At 64.0% G+C, this 19,287-nt stretch overlaps 7 protein-coding genes across 7 annotated transcripts; 3 read left to right on the forward strand and 4 right to left on the reverse strand.

The window, feature by feature from the left end:
- Nucleotides 1-1,008: 1,008 nt before the first annotated feature.
- On the forward strand, nt 1,009-2,346 carry COLE_05059 (uncharacterized protein; the record flags this gene model as incomplete). The annotated part of the gene is made up of 1 exon (XM_018420051.2): nt 1,009-2,346. One exon carries the CDS (start codon nt 1,009-1,011, stop codon nt 2,344-2,346), a length of 1,338 nt encoding a protein of 445 aa, XP_018278119.2.
- A 1,114-nt stretch (nt 2,347-3,460) lies between these two features.
- On the reverse strand, nt 3,461-4,800 carry COLE_05060 (uncharacterized protein; the record flags this gene model as incomplete). The annotated part of the gene is made up of 2 exons (XM_018426744.2): nt 3,461-4,526; nt 4,634-4,800. 2 exons carry the CDS (start codon nt 4,798-4,800, stop codon nt 3,461-3,463), a joined length of 1,233 nt encoding a protein of 410 aa, XP_018278117.1.
- A 156-nt stretch (nt 4,801-4,956) lies between these two features.
- COLE_05061 (uncharacterized protein) lies at nt 4,957-6,180 on the reverse strand (the record flags this gene model as incomplete). Its single annotated transcript, XM_018425794.2, has 2 exons — nt 4,957-5,964; nt 6,004-6,180. 2 exons carry the CDS (start codon nt 6,178-6,180, stop codon nt 4,957-4,959), a joined length of 1,185 nt encoding a protein of 394 aa, XP_018278116.1.
- Nucleotides 6,181-6,906: 726 nt separating this feature from the next.
- Nucleotides 6,907-10,244, forward strand: COLE_05062 (uncharacterized protein; the record flags this gene model as incomplete). The annotated part of the gene is made up of 2 exons (XM_018425793.2): nt 6,907-7,024; nt 7,090-10,244. 2 exons carry the CDS (start codon nt 6,907-6,909, stop codon nt 10,242-10,244), a joined length of 3,273 nt encoding a protein of 1,090 aa, XP_018278115.1.
- A 1,010-nt stretch (nt 10,245-11,254) lies between these two features.
- COLE_05063 (uncharacterized protein) lies at nt 11,255-11,914 on the reverse strand (the record flags this gene model as incomplete). The annotated part of the gene is made up of 1 exon (XM_018423464.2): nt 11,255-11,914. One exon carries the CDS (start codon nt 11,912-11,914, stop codon nt 11,255-11,257), a length of 660 nt encoding a protein of 219 aa, XP_018278113.1.
- Nucleotides 11,915-12,416: 502 nt separating this feature from the next.
- COLE_05064 (uncharacterized protein) lies at nt 12,417-15,560 on the reverse strand (the record flags this gene model as incomplete). The annotated part of the gene is made up of 1 exon (XM_018426743.2): nt 12,417-15,560. The coding sequence occupies one exon, from the start codon at nt 15,558-15,560 to the stop codon at nt 12,417-12,419; it is 3,144 nt and encodes a 1,047-aa protein (XP_018278112.1).
- An 812-nt stretch (nt 15,561-16,372) lies between these two features.
- COLE_05065 (uncharacterized protein) lies at nt 16,373-19,117 on the forward strand (the record flags this gene model as incomplete). Its single annotated transcript, XM_018426742.2, has 2 exons — nt 16,373-17,916; nt 17,950-19,117. The coding sequence occupies 2 exons, from the start codon at nt 16,373-16,375 to the stop codon at nt 19,115-19,117; spliced, it is 2,712 nt and encodes a 903-aa protein (XP_018278111.1).
- Between the last annotated feature and the right edge of the window lie 170 nt (nt 19,118-19,287).

Raw genomic sequence — 19,287 nt, forward strand, 5'->3', positions numbered from 1 at the left:
CGCGGGACGGGGACAACCGGACAAGGAAGGTCCCTCCTAGTCTCGCCACTCGCACGACGTGGCAGATGGGGGAGCTGTCTGCCAGGCGCGTCCTTCCTTTTCAAAGCTTGTTCAAGCCCCCTCCCTCCTCGCGCTGCCGATGTTGGCATTGTTGTCGACAGCCGCGGCAATGGTGGCGAGCACAGAGCCGCTCGTGGCGGCGCGTTATGCGTTGTTGTCTTCTCGCATCCAATTGATATATTATGCCCACTCTTCGTCTCGCCCCCGAAATTGCAGTAGGCTGACGCCCGATTTATAACGATTTCATACACTCCGTCACCCCCATCCTTCCAACTATACACAACTCCGGTGTCCCCTTCTGGCCCTCGCTCCCGTTACCCTTTTGTCGTCACTGTTCCCTCTCCCTCTCCCTCACGCCTCGGTCATCTCTTTCCACCTCCATCTCAATCCTTGTCCTGCATCCTGCATTCTTAATCCGTCACTTGCATCCAACGCATATCATTGCCATCACTGCATTGTACGGATCCACGTCGACACCGGCAACTCTGCGGTACTTGATCCGAATCGGCCTTGGTCATCCGCCCGCGCTTACCCCTTGTGGCCGTGTGGTGGTAACAACCCTCTAATTGGCGGGCCCATTTTTTTCAACCACCCGACCTTGATTCCACCCAATCCCTCTCTCCCACCTTCCCTCACCTAACGCGCCCCTCCCTCTCTCCACCATCCATCCACCTTTGATTTCCCTCATCGACTTTCCTCCTCCCATCTCCGTACCTCCGGCCTCCCCCCCCCCTGTCCTAACCACTGTTGCTCGTCACCATCATCTCCGTCTTCGTTTACGTCCCATTTTTATCTCGTCTCGTCTCATCTTGAACGCACCCACTCCCTACAGACTCATCGCTCCTAGTTAGCGACTACCCGTCCCGCCCTTTTCCACCAGCCCTTAACCCCCACCACCCAATGTCCAACTACGGCCAGCCCGTCGGAGGACCTCCCCATCAGCTCGGCATGCCCCCAAACGACGCAAACAGAGGCTACGACGCAGACCACCAACCCCCATCGGCTGTCCCAGCCGGTGACGGGGCTAACGGCGCGCCTGCCCAAGGCCCTCCCCCGCCCCCGCCCACAAAGGGCAAGAACGGCGCTACCGGGCCGGCTGAAGGCAAACCAAAGCCTCATGTCTGCCCCATCTGTCAGCGTGGTTTCACCACTGGCGGTCACCTCCAGCGTCACCAGCGCATCCACACTGGTATCAAGGCGTTCAAATGTCCCTACCCAGGCTGTGAGACGCGTACCAGCCGTCAGGACAACTTGCAGCAGCACTACCGCACTCATCTTTCGCCCACTCTGCGTCGTGGGTCCGGAACTGCAGCGCGTCAGGCTGTTGCCGCCGCGATGATGGCCGCCGGCCTCAAGTCGTCCAACAGCCGCCAGCCTCGCAAGTCCAAAGGCTCAAATGCTGGCACCCCCAGCTCGTCGGCCGGGTCATCTGTTACTCACGGCCAGTCCCCGTACCAGACTCCCACGCAGGCGTCGGCTCCATACGGAGGCTACATGCACGACCCCAACCAGTACGGGTACCCGTCTGGCTATCCCCTTCCCCCGCCTGGTGTTGTGCCTGGTGCCGCCGCCCAGTCTGCGCAGTCGAGCCGCGTGGCGTCGCCAGTGAACGGTCACTCTGCTGCATCGTCAATGCCCGCCGCCCACCACCAGCAGTTTTACTCGCAGCCCTTCTCGCCCGCTTACGCCGCCTACCCCGGCGCGAGCCAGTACGGCCAGGGCTACCGCTACGCGCCCGGCACCATGCCGTCGCCTTACGGCGCTCACTCGCAGTACTACTCGCAGGGGGTCGCTCCTGACCACACGCAGCAACACATGTACCCAGGCATGCAGAACGGGGCGGTGCCGTACTCGCGTGAGTCGGGTTCTTACTCGATGATGACTGCTGGCGGTTACGCCACGCAGCCGCAGATGAGCAACGGTTACCCACCCCGGACGCAGTCGTCGACTCCTGGTGATGACCTCGATCCGCGCTACCGTGGAAATGGCGCAGCTCCCCGTGAGCCTTCTCCTAGCTCTGTGTCCCGCCGTCGCCTAACGACTTCGCAGGCTAACAATGTCTCCGCGGGAGTCGTTGATCCTTCGAGCGTCTCGTCGGCACAGTCGGCCTCGGCTGGCGTGCCGTCGTACGCATACTCGAACGGCGGTGGCTACGGTTACGGCCACAGCGTACCGTCTCGCGCCTCTGCTACAACCGCCGACGTCAAGGGTGAGTTTTTTTGTTTTTCTTTTCTCTTCAGTCGCTTCTGCTGGAGACTGACGCTTTCTGTAGGTCACAACAATTGAATATGACCGCATATCCCTCCGCCTTCTCATTATTACTACTGCCACTCCGTAAAGAACTGTCTCACAAGCGTCATCCATCCACATCCACCGCCACATCCACCACCGCACATACCTCACACTATCCACACACCACCACCGCACCTCCCTCCATTGCTTTCGTACCGCAACAAGTTGGCCACCACTTGCTATACCGCCACGAGCACGATTCCCATGCGGATGACAAGCTTTTGGCCAGCATCCACGCGTGCAAGCTGTCACCCCGTGTTTCTTTTGGGTCTTTTTCTTCCTTCCGCTCGTCAAATAGAGTCCTCTCTGCATTAAAATCCACAAAGACCATCATCGATTCCCGCTCATACACACCACCTAGCTACCCACCTACACCTACACCTACACCAACTACAGCAAGACGTAGCAAGACGTAGATTGGACGCCCATGAACACTTGAACGGCTGTCACACGTGAATAACGACACCTGATACCCCCAGTTGTGCAAGCTTTTTCAGAACTGGCATGCATTATTCCGCGGATTTGGGTTGGATGGAGGCAAGGCACTATCAGCCTGTGACCCCTGGCGCGTCGTTATCTGAGTTGTGAGCAGTCGGCCGTCAGTCAGGGCGTGTCGGTGAGTGAAGCGGAGGGGATGAGGCATGGCATGAGATGGAGCACTCGGCATCTTGATAGCGTCGCCCTGGTCGATAAGCATGGTGATAACGTGGGAACTGGCAGGGATGCAAATGGAGGGCCGGGGGCATGCCGTCGCCCGATCGTCCTGATCGTCCTGATCGGCGTCCTGCGTCCTGCGTCCTGATCGTGTGCGTCCTGATCCTCTGTCTCCTGAACTTTGTTCGTGGCCGGTGGCTGGAGCTGGACCTGTCAGGGAGCAGGGCAAGGGCGGGGGGGGGGGTGGACGCGCGGCGAAGGCGGCGAAGGCGGGGTTGGCGACCGCTCTGCGCAACGTCCACACGCATTTGAAGCCTTGAGCCAGAAGGCAGATTGCGCAGACGGCAGATCGCAGAGCTGCAGACAGGATCCCCTCCTCTCGCCAGAATCCGTGTACCTCTCCTGCCCCACTCCATCGATCTACAATCCACGATCTACGACCACGATCTGCGATCTACCAATACGCACCCTCGCCCACGGCCGCCCACGCGCGCTCGCCCTCCGCCCGCTCGGCGCGGCTCAACATCGCCGCGTTGATCTGCCAGCGCGGGGTGCGGCGCAGGCCCGCCATGATCTCGTAGATCCACTTTGCTTCCCCTCCTCCTCCGTCCGCACCCGCGCCCACGCCACTCGAGCCCGCACACAACGCGCCCAGCACCATCCCCAGCGCCTCGGGGTCGAGTGTCGGTGCGAGGATGCGGGGCACGACCCCCGCGGGGTATGCGCGGAGATAGGCGTATCGCTGCGATGGGGAGAGGGGGCGGAGCGCGCGCAGGAGGGCGAGGCCGGCGCCGGGGGCGGTCGAGGTGGGATTTGGTGGCAGAGGGGAGGTGGAGGGCGCTGAGGGGGGCGAGGCCGAGGGCGGCGGTGTCGCGGCGGGAGGCGGGGCCGAGGCGGGCGGAGGTGTCGCGGCGGGAGGCGGGGCCGAGGCCGAGGAGGGAGATACGGAGGTCGGTCCGGCCGGCGCGGACTGCGACTGCGCGGACTGTCCCCTTGGCGTCATCTTCGTGGATACGGCCGTTAGGCCCGCCTGCAAAGCGTACGCCGGGCGCGCGTCGCGTTTCCCGCGCAGCGCCGCGAAGCTCGCCGCAGACGCCGCTCGGGGCGCTGGACTCGCTCGAGCCTCCGCCTTGTCCTCGGCGGGCTTGTGCTCCGCCTCAGGCTCGTGCTCCGCCTCAGGCTTGTGCTCCGCCCGAGCCGCGTCCTCCCGAGCCGCGTCCTCCACCCGAACCTTGTCCGCCTCCACTTCTCTCGCCTCAGCTCCCGCCTCAGCCTCCGCCTCCGCCTTGACCCTCCCCGCCGCTTGCGCCCGCCCCGCCCGCACGATCTCGGCGTGGATCTCGCCCAGCTCCTCCCGCGCCGCCGGGTTGTCCCCGCGCGCAAGCACCGCGCTGAGGTCCGCCACGGCGCCGTCGAGGTCGCCCAGCCCCCGCCGGGCCAGTGCGCGCCGGTACCGCGCTTTCAGGTGGGCCGGGTCGATCGAGAGCGCGGCGGTTGCGTCCGCGGCCGCGGCGGCGTATCTGGCGTCAGCGGCAGACAGCTGAGCAGGCGACGCATAGACATCTCATCCACCGCGAGCAGGTCGCGGCAACTCCATGCAAGCCTCCATGGAGCTCGATGCACCCACCGCTCGAGCTTCAGCCACGCCATGGCGCGGTTCGCGCGCGGCAGCGCGTCGTTTTCGTCCGCTGCGATCGCGCGCCCGTATGCTGCGGCCGCGTCGGCCCAGCGGCCCCGCCGGAAGTGCGCGTTGCCCTCTTCGCGGGCGAGCTTTGATGCGGCGGGGTCGGACATGCGCAAAGTGGCGAAAGGTGTGATGTCGAGTTTGGAAAGTTGACAAAGTTCGGCGGGGCACCGGGTGGAGGTTCTGAGATTTGTGGCAGCCACCCCTTACAACGCCGCGAAATGTCATGCATATGCTTCTGATGCAGTGGCTTCTCCAAACCCCGCCTAGGGTCCGACATGCGCCATGTCCTCCTCGTCGTCGTGCACCCGCGGCGGCGGCGTCGCTGCCAGCGCCGCAGCATACGCCTCCCCTTTACCCACCCACACGCCGTACTTCGCGCCGTCTACCTCCACACTCAGCGTCCCCTCGCCGTCCCATGTCCGCCCGGCCCACTCGAGGCGCACGAGGCCGAGCCCGACGCCCGGCGCCGCGTCCGACAGCGCCAGGAGCTTGCCGGCGCTCCGCGACTTCTTGCTCGCTGCCCCTGCCGGAGGCGTATACATGATGTCGACGCGCTGCGCACCACCCTTGAGCGGGGGCAGAGCGGGGAGGGAGCTCACGTCATCCACGGTGAGCGCCGACGAAGACAGCGCCCCAGGCCCCGCCTCCAGCGGATACAAGTACACTGGCAAAATACGCTTCCGTGTCGCACCCGTGTGGTAGGTCCGCACCGTGAGCTCCTGGCCGAGGTAGCAGCCCTTGCGCACGTCCACGCCGCCGTGGATGTCCATGTCGCTCTCGAGCGGCAGCGCCGAGCCCGGGATCACTTCCGCGCTGCCTTCCGGCACGCCCAGCACCATGCGGCGGAGGTTGTACTCGTCCGTGCTTGCCAGGTCGTGGCTCGACAGCAGCGACGGCTTGCCGCCCTTCGGCACGAACACCTGCCTCCCCATACCTGCTGGCCCGAAGCCGGCCCGTAAGTCCCAGCACCCGACCTCGGCGTCGGCGAGCCCAAGCGGCGCCATCTCCCCTTCCCAGCTCCAAATCCGCTCTGCGGCGCCCCCGCTCCCGAAGCGCCATGTGCTCGTGGGCGCCGGCGCCGGCGCCTCGCCCCCCCACGCACTCCACACGTCCCACTCGTCCGTGACGTCGCGGATCTTGATCTTGGACCGTAGGCGGAAGGGGGGGAGGAGCGTGGCGAGCGGCGCGATGTGCCCCGGCCCGCTCTCGTGCGAGATGAGATATGTGTTGGGCTTGGAGGGGATGCAGAAGACGGTGTGGAGGACGCGGCCCTGCTGTCAGCTCGTTCGCGGGGGGAGGGGGGGGCGCACGCTAGCGTTCAAAAACCCGGAATAGCCGCCGCCGAGCGCATCGACGTTCTTGCACATCTGCCCGTTGAGGAACTTTTTCGCGTCCGGCCCCGTGATCTCGAGCACGGAGCGGAGGGGCTGCGGCGCGGCGCGGGGGCCGGCGGCCAGCGCGAGGCGGGAGACGGAGGAGCAGCGCATGAGTGGCCGAGTGCTGAAGAATCCAGAAGAGTGATGTCAAGAAAGTGGAGGTGGAGAGTGAGTAACGAATCAGGGCGGTATCAAACCATATGGTTGCCACATGGCTGACACCCAAGTGTAATGAGTTATTAGGAATTGATTTGTGCCGCTAATGAAGGCCATGACGCGAATAGGAAGCGAACAAGACGCGTGACACGGACCGGCAGCGGCTTCCCAGCCGCCCAGCCGCCCAGTCGTCTCAGTCATCTCTACCAGCCACGCTCATCCATGCCCCCGTATCGCTCTCACGACCATACTCCCTCTCGACGTCTCCACGACACATCCACTCGCTGCATCTCCCTTCTCGTTGGCTCTTTATCACCTCAACGCCTCTTGTTTCGCATTGAATTCGACACTGCTTGGCCGAGGGCCCGCGCAATAGACTAGTTTTGTTTAACCAATTTGCGCAGTCGATAACCCTGGGTCTGGCCCCTTTGCCGTCTCCCCCCGCCGCCGCCGTCCCCTCGTTACCCTGGCCGTCTGGCCACCCACAATCCACCAACACCTCGCTGCAACACCTCAACTCGATTCTGCAATCATCCTCACTCATTCTCATCTATCGCTCGTCCTCGCCCTCGACGTACACACCAACAGCGAACCCCCTTTCCTCCCCTCTTCGCTCCTCGCGCCATCACTGCTCGCCCATCCGCCCCTCCGCCCCCGCCTCATCCACACACGCCTCAGTCCATGGCGGTGCACGCCCCGTCCGCGCCCGTGCCCGTGCCGGCGCCCGCGTCTCCATCCCATTCAACACGCGATGACCATCACGCAGAAAATGGCGGCTGGGTGTCTCCATCTGCGGCGCGTAAGTATTGATCGCGAACGGCGCTCCCTGTCGGCTTCTCATCAATGCGCTCAACTAACACACAGGTGCGAGCTCGCCTCCGCGCATAAACCCCCAGTACCTATTGCATCACGGCGGATCAGACGAGCTCTTCCCTCCCCTTCCGCCGCATCTGCAGCGCCTGGCCACCGGTGAGGCCAACAGCGACGACGAGGAGGACTCGGACACGTCGGACGAAGATTCGGACGCGGACAGCGACGACGACTTCCAGAGCGTGCGCGCCCGCTCCCACTCCCCTCCAGGCCCACAATTCGCATCCACTCTCTCCCACTCTCCACCCCCACAACGCTCTCCATCACCCAGCGCGAACAATGACAACGGGCCCCGTCGAATCATCAAAAAGGTCTCGCAAGTATTCCGGCGCGGCGACGACGCAGCTCGTTCCTCTTCCCCTCCACCTCCTGTCCCACCACTCCCTAAGACTGCGGCTGCGCGTCTTGCTCCCAACCTCAACATGTCTCCTCAACGCCGTTCCCCAGTCATGCAAGGCCCACCTCCCAGCCCTCCATTAAGCGACGTGGGTGGCGACGACGTCGGCACGGACTATGCGCCAAGCATTGCCGTGACGGAAGGAACCATTGATCTTCCTCCGCCGAACCCACACTACGAGGCTCGACCAGGGACGCCCGAGCGCGCTACCGCATCGTTGATGCCCGTCACTGAAGCTGGCGAGTCCAAGCACGCTCTCGTCGACACGCCGCCGCCTTCAGCGTTCCATGCCAGTGGGCTGCCAGATAGCGGTATGGCTGGGGTGGAGGAAGCCAACCGCGAGCTGAAAGACGTGGCGCAAGCCACCCCCGGAGGTTCCTCGCTTCGAGCAACAAGCCGAGAACGTCCTCCTTCTGCTCCTTACCTCGGTGTGACCAGCCAGCGTCGCGTGTCTAACGGCTCGACATCAAGCCGCGCAGGATCACTCTCCATGGTACGCAGCGGGAGACTGGCGCCTCAGCGTGACATGTCGCCCTCTCCTTCCCCCGCGCCAATGTCCATGCCTGTGCCCATGCCGACAGGTGCGCTCATGGTGTCCCCCGCCGTCATTCCCCCGGCCTCATCCCCAGAATTGCGCGCCCAGCGCCGCGCACTCCCTGCCATCGAGACCAGTGACGACCACCTCCGCCGCGCGCCTCCCACCGACACTGTATTCTCTGCTGGTGTCTTGTCCGAGTCACCTACTTCGTCGTCCCCCGGATCTGCCCGGCCAGGCATGCAGCGCCGCAATACCAACCCCACCACGGCTTCGCCTTCACCACTCTCCGGCCGGCCGTTGACACATTCAGTCTCAATTTCTGGCCATGGCCCATCGTCGTCTATTGGCAAGTATGACGACTTCAACTTGGCTCCAGACATCCTCGCGCAAGCGGACGTCATCCGTCGAGAGAGGTTGGAGCGTAGACAGAAGAAGATGAGCCTGCTCGTTACATCCCCGCTTCCCACCCCCGCCCCAGAGCTTCCCCAGCCCGCTCCATCCGCCAGCACCCCCGTTGAAGTCAAAACGGCTGTCAAGCGCCGTGAAACAGAGGAGACCAAGGTGCTCGTCGGCAATCTCGTCGGCGAGGGCCACCGAAACTATGTGCTCATGTACAACATGCTCACGGGTATCCGTGTCGCTGTGTCCCGTTGCCAGGCCAAGATCCGCCGGCCCCTCACTGCTGAAGACTACCTCGCGCGCCACAAGTACTCGTTTGACATGCTGGGCAACGAGCTCACGCCCTCGGCAAAGTACGACTTCAAGTTCAAGGACTATGCGCCATGGGTATTCCGCGAGCTGCGTGACGACCATTTCCATCTCGACCCCGCCGACTACCTCTTGTCTCTCACAGCCAAGTACATCCTGTCCGAGATAGGGTCGCCGGGCAAGTCGGGCTCGTTCTTCTACTACTCGCGCGACTACCGATTCATCATCAAGACGATCTCGCACCGCGAGCACAACTTCCTGCGCTCGATCCTCAAGGACTACCACGAGCATGTGCGTGCGAACCCGCATACGCTGCTGTCGCGCTTCTACGGCCTGCACCGTGTCAAGATGCCCCGTGGTCGCAAAATCCACTTCGTCATCATGAACAATCTGTTCCCGCCGCACCGCGACATCCACGAGACGTACGACCTCAAGGGCTCGGCCTTTGGACGCGAATACCCCGAGGACAAGGCGAAGATGAACCCACGCGCGGTGCTCAAAGACATCAACTGGGTGAACAGAGGCCGCACATTCGAGTTTGGTCCCGAGAAGCGCGCACTGTTCACGGAGCAGCTGCGCCGCGACATGGAGTTCCTTAGACGCATCAACGTCATGGACTACTCGCTGCTCGTGGGCATCCACAATATGGAGCGCGGTAACCGCGACAATCTGCGTCTGACCAAGCTCCGCGTGTTCAACCCGGACACCTCCAAGTCGGCGGTTGTGAACCGCAAGCCAAGCGCTGTCAAGAGCCACGCCGAGGCGCACAGCGTGCGCCGCGCTGTTACGCGGTCCGACCCGAAGAGCATGCTCGATGCGAGCGTGAATATGCGTCTGCCTGAGGAAGGCGCGCCCGACCGCCGCCACTTCATCTTTTACCAGGACGAGGGCGGCATGCAGGCAACCGACGAGCAGAACATGCCCATGGACATTATCTATTACCTGGGCATCATCGACATCTGCACGCCCTACAACTTCGGCAAGCGCGTCGAGCACGCGTGGAAGAGCGTAACCGAGAACCCCGTTACGATCTCGTGCGTCCAGCCAGACGTATATGGGCAGCGCTTCTTCGACTTCCTCCAGAGTGTGATGCGTGGCGGCGATGTAAAGCTGCGCCCGCAGGGCCTCGAGCCACCACCAGAGTGCGCCGGGTCGCCTGTGGGCGCGATGAACCCGCCGGCCTGTGCGCCAGCCTCATTTGGGCGCGACCCTACGGTGATCGCGCAGCGGCACGACAGCGAGGCGCACGCCATTGCGATCCAGACATCACCAACGATCTCCTCGCGGCCAGCACTGTTCGACAACGCCGTCGTCAACCCTGAAACGCACCCGGTCGTGAGCGACGAGAAGGCGCTGAGCGAGAAGGAGGCGATGCTCGGCCCCGTCACCGCGCCCCCGGCCAACTACGGCACAGTCGACGAGAAGGTGGCCGAGATGGACGCGTATGGCCGCGACATGAACGGGCACGGGCCGCCCGCCATGGTCGGCCACCTCAAGGCTGAATAGATTTCCGAGCATCCGCGATACCAGCCGTTGTCATTCCATTACCTTTCATTCATGTCCGCCAGGGCTTGTAGTTTGTACGGACGCTGTTATGTGTATGCAGCAATTGGGAAGGAGGATTGGAGAGAGTCGCGTGTGTGCCTGACATGCAGGTCGGGGCCTAAATTTCGAGCTTTTGCCACTCAACCGAAGTTCAGCACATCCCTCATCGTCGTCACGGTTCTCGCGCTCCGTCCTCTGCGCTCGTTCTCATCCCTCTCATTCGTCGACTCCATACTCTATTCTCACTTTCACTTATCCCTCTTCACTCCTCCTCCCCTCCCCGTTTGCCCCTCCGGCGCTCCCCCCCCCCCCTCCCACCCCCACCATGACCTCCCCAACCTCCCTTGTCACCGAGCTCCGCCCCCTCACCTCGGCCGTCCTCACCGTGCGCATCATCAAGAACTTTCCCTTCCGCACAGCCAAGAACCTCGTCCTCCGCGACATCGACTTGACGACGACCACGGTCGGGCAGCTGATGGACAAGTGTCGTGAGGGTGAGTCTTCGTCCCCGTCTTCCTCTCCCTGATAACCACCTGACACCAGCCGTCGCATCCCAAGTCGGCTTCAAGCACTACCGCACCGTGTCGCTCGACACGATCAAGAAGTACACGGTGGCGCATGGGCACAAGACCCAGAACCTTATCATCAACCTCGACCACGACGAGTGGATCTTGAGTGATATGGACCAGACTCTAGCGGACGCTGGGTGTGGTGAGTTCTGGAGTGCGCGTGGGACGGGCGCAGCGACAGCGCGTTCTCGATGCTGTGGCGCGCTACACGCCGAGTCATGAGCAAAAGTTGTCATATCCTGTGGCCGCTGACACCAGAAAACGAGACCGAGCTCTCGTTCTTCAATCGCCAGGCGTACGAGGAGTTCAAGGCGCATCCTGAGGTGGGTCCTCATTTCTGCCGCCAGCTAACACCAGACTCGGTGGGACTAGATCTGTATGCATTCTGGGATTATGTGACCCCTACTTGGCAGCATTCGCCTCGCGCTGCATATTCGCGCGCATCCGCTCGATAAGATACCGCATATACGTGTGGTGGAGGAAGCTCATAACCGGGCCGTCCTCGACGCCGTACGGCTCGCGGTACTGCGCGCACCCGTACGCGATCTCGAGGTCCCCGCTCCCATCCGGATGCTGGAGGGCGGACACGACCTGCGTGCCCTGAGGGATGCGGCCTTTCGTCGCGTGGCGGAGCACGGGCGCGCCGCGCCCCGGGAAGCTGAAGAAGAGCACGACGCTCTCGGGGCTCTTGTGCAGCGTCCGGAAAAATCCGTGGAGATAGCTCTCGCCCGCCCACGCCGGGTCCGCGCCGAGCGGCAGCGGCGACGCGATGCCCTCGTGTCCGAAGAGCGCGCCTTCGAGCTGCAGCGCCCAGCACGAGAAGAACGCGCGCACCCCCGCGTCTCGCGCGTTCGCCGCTTGTGCCGCGGACGGGTTGCGTACCCGCGCATACACGACGTCTGCGCGCCCTTGTCCGTCCAGGTACGACGCGAGCATTTCAGGCGTCAGGTGGTAGGCGGACGGGCCGGCCAGCGGGTACTTGTGTGTCAGGTAGGCGATGTAGCTGCCTGCGCCGGCGGCGCCGGCGAGGCCCGCGCCGAAGAGTTTGCGGAGGATTGGCATGAGATTGGGAGAGCGGGGCGAGGGTGGAGTGACGAGTGAGTGCTGGCGAAGTAGGGATTGATGAGGACGTCGCCGCGCGTGACGGAGAACGAGGATGGAGGTACGGGGGTGTGGTCGCGATGCGATGCACGAGTGTCGAGCGCGAGTGTAGAGCGAGAATCGGTGAGAACGATGAGCGCGACCGCAAGTCCACGCTGTAGTATCCCGCCGACTGTTTTCGTGCCGTGTCGACGTCATCCGTCGCTCGGGCTGTCACCGAGGTCGGGACGATCGGGACGCAGATCGCAGATCGTGATCGGCAATCGGATTTCGGCCGTCGATCATCAGAGATGAGCGATGATCCTAAGTCGCCTCATGTTCGCTCGCCACATCGCACCCGGGAGAAACAACAATGACATACTGGATATACTGGAACATTATGCTAAGGTATTCTGCACACAACTCAATAGACACAACCCAATAGACAATCAACAACTTCGTACAGTTCACAACACGAGACAAGTTACACCGCCCTGGCAGCGCGCGCTCGGCCCGCCGCAGCGGGCGCCAGGGTGGAGGGGCGCGAGGAGCGCATGCCGGTCGCGCCGGCGGGGATGCGCTCGAGGGTCGGCGGCGCCGACGCCTTCACGCGGACGCCGGGACGCGGCGCGAGCGAGGTGCGGCTCGCCGACGGGGCGAGGGAGGCGCGGCTCGCGGGCGCAAGCGAGTGGCGCGGAGCCGGCTTGGGGAGAGTGGTGCTCGGCGCAAGCGATTGGCGCGCGGCCGGCTTGGGGGCCGCAGTGCCCGGGGCGAGCGAGGGCCGCGAGCTCGAGCGTGGGAGAGCGCCCGGAACGCGGGCGGCGGGCGCAAGGGACGTGCGGGGAGCCGGCTTGGCGGTTGTCGCGGCCGCAGCGAGCGACAAGCGCGAGTTGGTCTTCGGGATAACCGCGGCCGCAGCGAGCGACGGGCGGGAAGACGACTTAGGGATAGTTGGGGCGAGCGACTGACGCGCTGCCAGAGGCTGGCGGGGCGCGAGCGACTGGCGGGCAGCCAACGAAGTGCGGGGCGCCGTCGCCGGCTTCGGGGGCGACGGGATGGGCGCGCGGACCTTCGCGGCGGGAGCGAGGCTGGTGCGCTGCACGGCGCGGTTAGGGACTGGCGGAGGCGGCATGCTGCGTGCGTCCGCGGCGCGCTGCACCGCAGTGCGGGTCGTCGAAGCAGGGGCTAAGGCGCGCGCACGGGCCTCAGTGGCCGCTCCGACGCCCAGTGACTGGCGCACGCTGCTGGTGCGCGCGAGGGGGCGCGCGGCCGCGCCAGCGGGGCCGGTGGCATCCCCGATCGAGCGCACGGTGTTGGTGCGGGTAAGGCCCGGGCCAGGGTTCAAGCGGCGGGTGCTGGCGCTTGAGGTCATGCCGCGCGGCGCAGCGGCCGGCGCGGTGGCCACGGGCTTAGGGTCGCGCTCAACTGCGTTGGCCCACCTGTCCTCGGACGAGGTGGAGGGGGCGATGCCCCGGCGCTCCTGCACCCTCGCACGCATCGAAAGTGGCACATCGGGCAAGTCACGGCGCGGTGCGGTCTTGGACGCCACGCTCCGGCCGCTGGAGGAGGCCGGCACTCCGCGGGACAGAACGCGACCGCTGTTGGTGCACTGAACACCCGAAGCGGGGCGGGCGCCGGACTGGGCGGGGCGGGTGCAGTTGGACTTCTGGGTCCCCGAGGAGGCCTGCTCCCGCGGGAGCGTTCCACTGCTCTTGGACCGCTGAACGGGACGCATGCTCTCGAGCTTCTGGGCGCCGAAGGAGGAGCGCTCGCTCTGAAGCGCACCACCACTGTTCGACCGCTGGACGCCAGTGCTGCAAGAGCTGACTGTCCGGGCGCTGTCGCTCGAGTTGGAACACTCACGCGCAGTCGAACTTCCGCTGCTGGTGCGCGTGAGGCCTGACGCGGGGCTCTCTGAGCGCTGCGAGCCGGTTGTGCCCGTAGCGTCCTGGTGACGGTTGAGCATAGCAATGTAGCGCTTGATAGCAACCACAGCTGCGGCCTCCGCCGCAGCGAGTGCACGCGCAGATTCGTCGTTCATGTCGGGTGGAACATACCGGGGCGGAAGGTGCCACAGAATGCTTTCGTCAGAGAGCTCTGCAAGCTGGTCCTCGAAGTTGGTGATCCCGTCCTCCAGCAGGCTTCCGTGGACGTGGGCCTTAAACTCGATGGTAGTGTCCTCGTCCCTCGCTGCGCGACAGCGGCGAATGCGGCTTGGGCTGGGCTTGTTTGCGGGGCTGTCCGTCTTGGTCTTGGGAGACGTCTTCTCAGCGGGAGGAGATGAGGTGAGGCTGTCCTCCCAGTCAGAGAGGTCGGCGAGTTGCTCCTCAAAGCTGCCCAGGCCATCGCCAAGCAAGCTTCCGTTCGCCTTGAACTCGATGGTGGTGTCGGCGTTGTCGCTCGACCCACGCTGACGGCGAGCGCGGCTAAGCGTGTCCTTGCTGGCAGCGTTGTCCAGCTTGTTCGCGGGCGAGGCCTTGGTGGCCGGAGGAGACGAGATCATGCTGTCCTCCCAGTCAGAGAGTTCAGCGAGCTGCTCCTCGAAGTTGTTCAGCCCGTCGCCCAGCAAGCTTCCCTGCAGGTACGCCTTCCTCTCGAGCGACAAGGAGGTCTCCTTCTCGTCAAAGATGGCGCGGGCGGATGGCCGGGTGCGCGGCGGCGTCAGACGGAAGCTGCCAGCGTCGAGGAGGTCGGGCTCGATCCAAGCGAGGCGGCTCGCGTCCACTCCGTCCCACGGAATAGAGGGGATGCCCCAGCCCAGAGAAGTGTTTACCACTCCTGAAGAGCCGTGAGCCTTGCCCTGCGGGGCATTGTCGTTCACATTGCCCACGTGATTAGGGCTGTGCAGGTTTTCACAGTCGTCCACGGTCTCAGTCTGAGGACATGCGTCCCCCGGCACCCACGTCGACTCCTTGCTTGAGAGGCGCTTGACGACACGAGGAGGAGGGATGGACGGCTTAGAGCACACACGCTCCTCCATCGAGGCGATGACGACGGGTGAGCGGGAGTGGTCGCTGGGCGACTTGAGGGACTGGGACTCGTCAAGGCTGTCGTCCGTACCATACAGCAGCGGCGCGGGGAACTTCATGGCCTTGAATGCAACGGCAGCATCGAGATCGTCGTAAGTTTCATCGCCAATCTCTTCGAGGAAGCTGGGCTCCTTGCCCCACTTCAGCCAGGAGCGAAGTGACGACTCGGGGCGGGGGGGTTGAGGGTCCTGGCTCGTACTGTTCGAGCCGGTGATGTTGGTCGGGTGGGGAAGACCGCAAGAGGCGGACTCCTTGCGAGAGGAAGTGGGCTCGGCGACGGGCTGAACTTCCTGAGACGAGGCAGTCAAGGGCGAGCTGGGAGAAGCGTGGGCTGAGCGATGGCAGGAGCCGGCGTCGCTCTGGGTCTTGGGAAGGCCGCTCCAGGCCTCCAGAGCTGGCTCGCGGAACGGACTCCGAGACGAGACGGTGCGGCGCATCTCGAGGTGCGAGACGCGTGGGCTTGGGGTGCTGGACACGCGAGAGATAGCAGCGAGCTTGGCTGTGCTGGAGGGAGGTGTTCGGTTGTGAGTGGGATCGGCGAGCGCGGGCGCTGGGGTGTCCAGCGCGGTCGCGAAAGTCTTGTCAACGGTGTCGACCATCGTGGGGGTACGAATGGCGAGGTGACAAGTGCACAAAAATCACAAGATCAGAGTGTGGGTGGTGGGTGGATGATGAAGGTGAGTGGATGTGTTTGGGTGTTTGAGTTGTGATGTTGTGTGAAGTGCGAAGTGAGGATGGAGTTGCGGAGACGGTGGCTTATGTGTTCATGAGAGCGGGAGCAGAAAGAAGTCACACACGCTCATGCCCACGGTCATAAGCTATACGACCCTCCCTCCTTACCAATGGAGAAATCACACGCTCCCCCCCAGTTACGGCTATGGGCATTAAGATACCCCCCCTCTTGTATCCGGGATCAATCTGGTACCGTTCTCGACCACGCGATATTTACGTAATGTTCACGTGGCTCTGTGTGTTCCAGCAATCCTTGCCTGCCGAGCATGCCGAGTGATATCAGGATTCCTTCGGTGGCGAATCTGCAATCTGTCCGCCTGTACATCGGAGCCGCACTGTTCTCCGTCTTCTCGAAGCTTGCAGATCACATTGCTTCGGATCCACTGGAACAGTTCCGACCGAGACGACTACTCATCTGCCCTCTGTACCCCTCCCGCTGCCGTCCTCGCTTAGTGCCGACTGCCGTACTTCTCCGCCACCACTCCGTCCCTAATCCGTGACATAATTGCACTACTATTGCCCCAAACTAGAAATTTCTAATCGACTCCCCGCCAACGCGCAGCTCGCTTGACCCTTAGGCCCAGACCACAGCCACCACCGCCGCTCCACATGACTCACCGCACCAGCCTGATGCTTCCAACGCAAATCCTCATGTTTACATCTCAACATACACGATACCATGATCGCGGACAACCCGTTTGAGCCACCGCGCGAGCCCCCTCCTGCGCACATGGGCGCCGAAGACACGCCGCGGCGCCGCGTGCAGTGGGACACGGGGCATGTTGTTGACATGGCCGAGAAGGACAGCGACACACTGCACGAACCCGAGCAAGAGCGCGGACACGAGCACGGGCACGAGCACGCGGCGCCCGGGCGCGGGCAGAAGCGTACCCCGGACCTGGGCGCTGTAAACCGTGCCCTCCAAGGTCTCGACGACTACGGCTACCGCGTCGACGCTGATCCAGGGGATACACCGGCGGGGGAGGAGATGACGATCCACCGGCTGCTCAAGCCTGAGGGGGCGGATCACGTCAGCCAGCACGTCCAGCTCGGCGAGACGGACGGCCTGCCGACCTATAGGCCGGAGGATGACGCCGCAGCGTTGGTGGGCGAGCACACCGGCAAGCGGGGGCGGTGGTCTTCGCTGCGCCGCCGCGTGCGCAGCGGATCGGTGACGCGCAAAGGGAGAGACGGGGAGCACGAGAAGCTCGAAGACCTCGACAAGCTGCCCACGGTCGGCGAGCACGCTGAAGGCAATGAGCCGCGCACCTCAGCCAACCCACCCCTGGCACCGCCCCAGCCACAGCTTGGGATGCCACAACTGCCAGGAGGCACATCGGTGCTGTCCTCCCTGCTTGCGCTGTACAGCACACAGCGCCAGCTGGACAGCATGCCGGCGTCAGCGGCGTCCACGCCGGCAAACTCGCGCCCGCCGTCGCCCGACCGCGAGTCGCCCGAGCGCGGGCGCAAGGAGGGGCGCAAGCGCTCCAAGAGTCCGTGGCGGCGCTCGACGAGCGGCACCCCGCCGCGCACAGGCACGCCAGACGAGATGCGGCGCAACAAGTCCGCGCAGTCGCTCCTGCGTGTCGTAAACGACCTGCGCGACGACCGGCCTCGGCAGGCGCGCTCTGGCGCGGGCGTCTTCGGCGCCCTCGTCGCGAACACGGCGACGATGGCGGCCCCCGCCGCCCCGGCGTCCTCGACCCTCGTACCCGCCGCCACGAAGCGGGGGTACCACCTCAACCGGTACTCGTTGAAGGAGAGCCCGCTGCCGTCGCCGCGCGCGAGTTTCGTCATGTCCCGCCCGTCCAGTCCGCTGGGACACGAGTCGCCGCGCACGCACCCGTCGAGTGTCGACGAGCGCGCTGCGTCGAGCGACAACCTCGTCGAGATGAAGCGGCGGCGGCCGCGCGCACCCATCCTTGCCGCGCGCAAGGAGCGGCCCTCGACGCCCGAGCAGGCCGAGGACGAGCGCCGGCGGCGCGAGTGGGAGAGCGAGAAGAAGCGCCGCAAGAAGGCGAAAGAGGCGCGCAAGAAGCAGGAAGTGTACATAATCCAGCATGTGGCGGCGATCCTCTATCGCCAACAGTTTATCATGAAACTCGCGCGCGCGCTCATGATGTTTGGGAGCCCGACGCACCGCCTCGAAACGCAGATCCAGGCGACGGCGCGCGTGCTCGACATCTCCGTCCAGGTCGTCTACCTGCCCAACATCGTCATGATGTAAGCCGCCCCCAACAACAGCGCTGACGCCAGCTCGTTCGCCGACGACTCAACGCACACGTCCGAGACCAAGTTCATGAAGCAGGCCGGCACGGTCGACCTTGGCAAGCTGCTGACGACGCACAACATCTACTGGGCGGTGGTGCACGACAAGATGAGCGTGGAGGACGCGGGGCGCGAGCTCGACCGCCTCATGACCACGCGCCCATGCTACAACGCATGGCAGATGATCCTCATCGCCGGCTTCTGCTCCGGCATTATCGTGATCACGTCGTACTTCGGCTCGTTCCTCGACGCACTCATGGCCGCGCCGCTCGGCATGCTCCTGCAAGCAGTGCAGCTGATCGCGCTGAAGAACGACCTCTTCGGGGGCGTCTTCGAGATCGTCATCGCGACCGTCATCAGCTTCCTCGCCGCCGTCCTCGCGTCCACCCACTACTTCTGCTACACGGCGCTCGTGAGCGGCGGGATCGTGCTCATCCTCCCCGGCTTCATCGTGCTCTCCGGCGCGCTCGAGCTCGCCTCGCGCAACATCACCGCCGGCGCCGTGCGCATGGGATACAGCGTCATCTACTCCCTCTTCCTCGGCTTTGGCATCTCCATCGGCTCCGAGGTATACGTCAAAATCCGCGGCCTCCAGGTCGAGAACGCCACCAACAACACCTGCTCCGCGATGCGGTACGAAGGCCAGCCATGGTACCTCTCCGCGCCCAGCCCGTACTGGTACTTCTTGACGGTGCCGACATTCGCCCTCTTCCTCTCGCTCAACCTCCAGCAGCCGCTGCGCCGCTCAGGCCGCGAGCTGCCGATCATGGTCGCGTTCGCCTGCGCCGGCTGGGTGACCAACTACTTCGCCGGCCGGGCCTTCCCGGGCCGCTCGGACATTGTCTCTGCCATCGGCTCGTTCTGTATCGGCATCCTCGGGAACCTCTACGGAAGACTCAGCAACGGCGCCAGCTTCCCCGTCATGGTCACCGGTATTCTTATGCAGCTCCCCTCGGGTCTCAAAGAGGGTGGCTTGTTCAACTTTGCCAACGACACGGGCGCGGGAAGCGTCACTCAGTGGTCGACCGGCTTCAAGGTCGCCGGCCAGCTCGTCAGTGTCGCCATCGGCCTCACCGTCGGCCTCTTCGTCGCCGCCGTCGTCATGCACCCGCTCGGCGGGTCGAAGCGGCGCGGCGCCGGCATCTTCTCCTTCTAAATGCTCTTGCTTATCGCGCATTGCCCACATTGCCACATGCTATGCGGGCCGAGGACTTTACCACCACCACTACTGTATTTCTACAATTCATTATGACATGTTGTGACACCGACGCATCCACACACACGCTGCTCCGGAATGTGACTGATGTGCATACAACTACTGACTCC

The sequence above is a fragment of the Cutaneotrichosporon oleaginosum genome, assembly GCF_008065305.1.
Source record: "Cutaneotrichosporon oleaginosum strain ATCC 20508 chromosome Unknown ATCC20508_contig04, whole genome shotgun sequence".
In the NCBI taxonomy this organism is placed as follows: Eukaryota; Fungi; Basidiomycota; class Tremellomycetes; order Trichosporonales; family Trichosporonaceae; genus Cutaneotrichosporon; species Cutaneotrichosporon oleaginosum.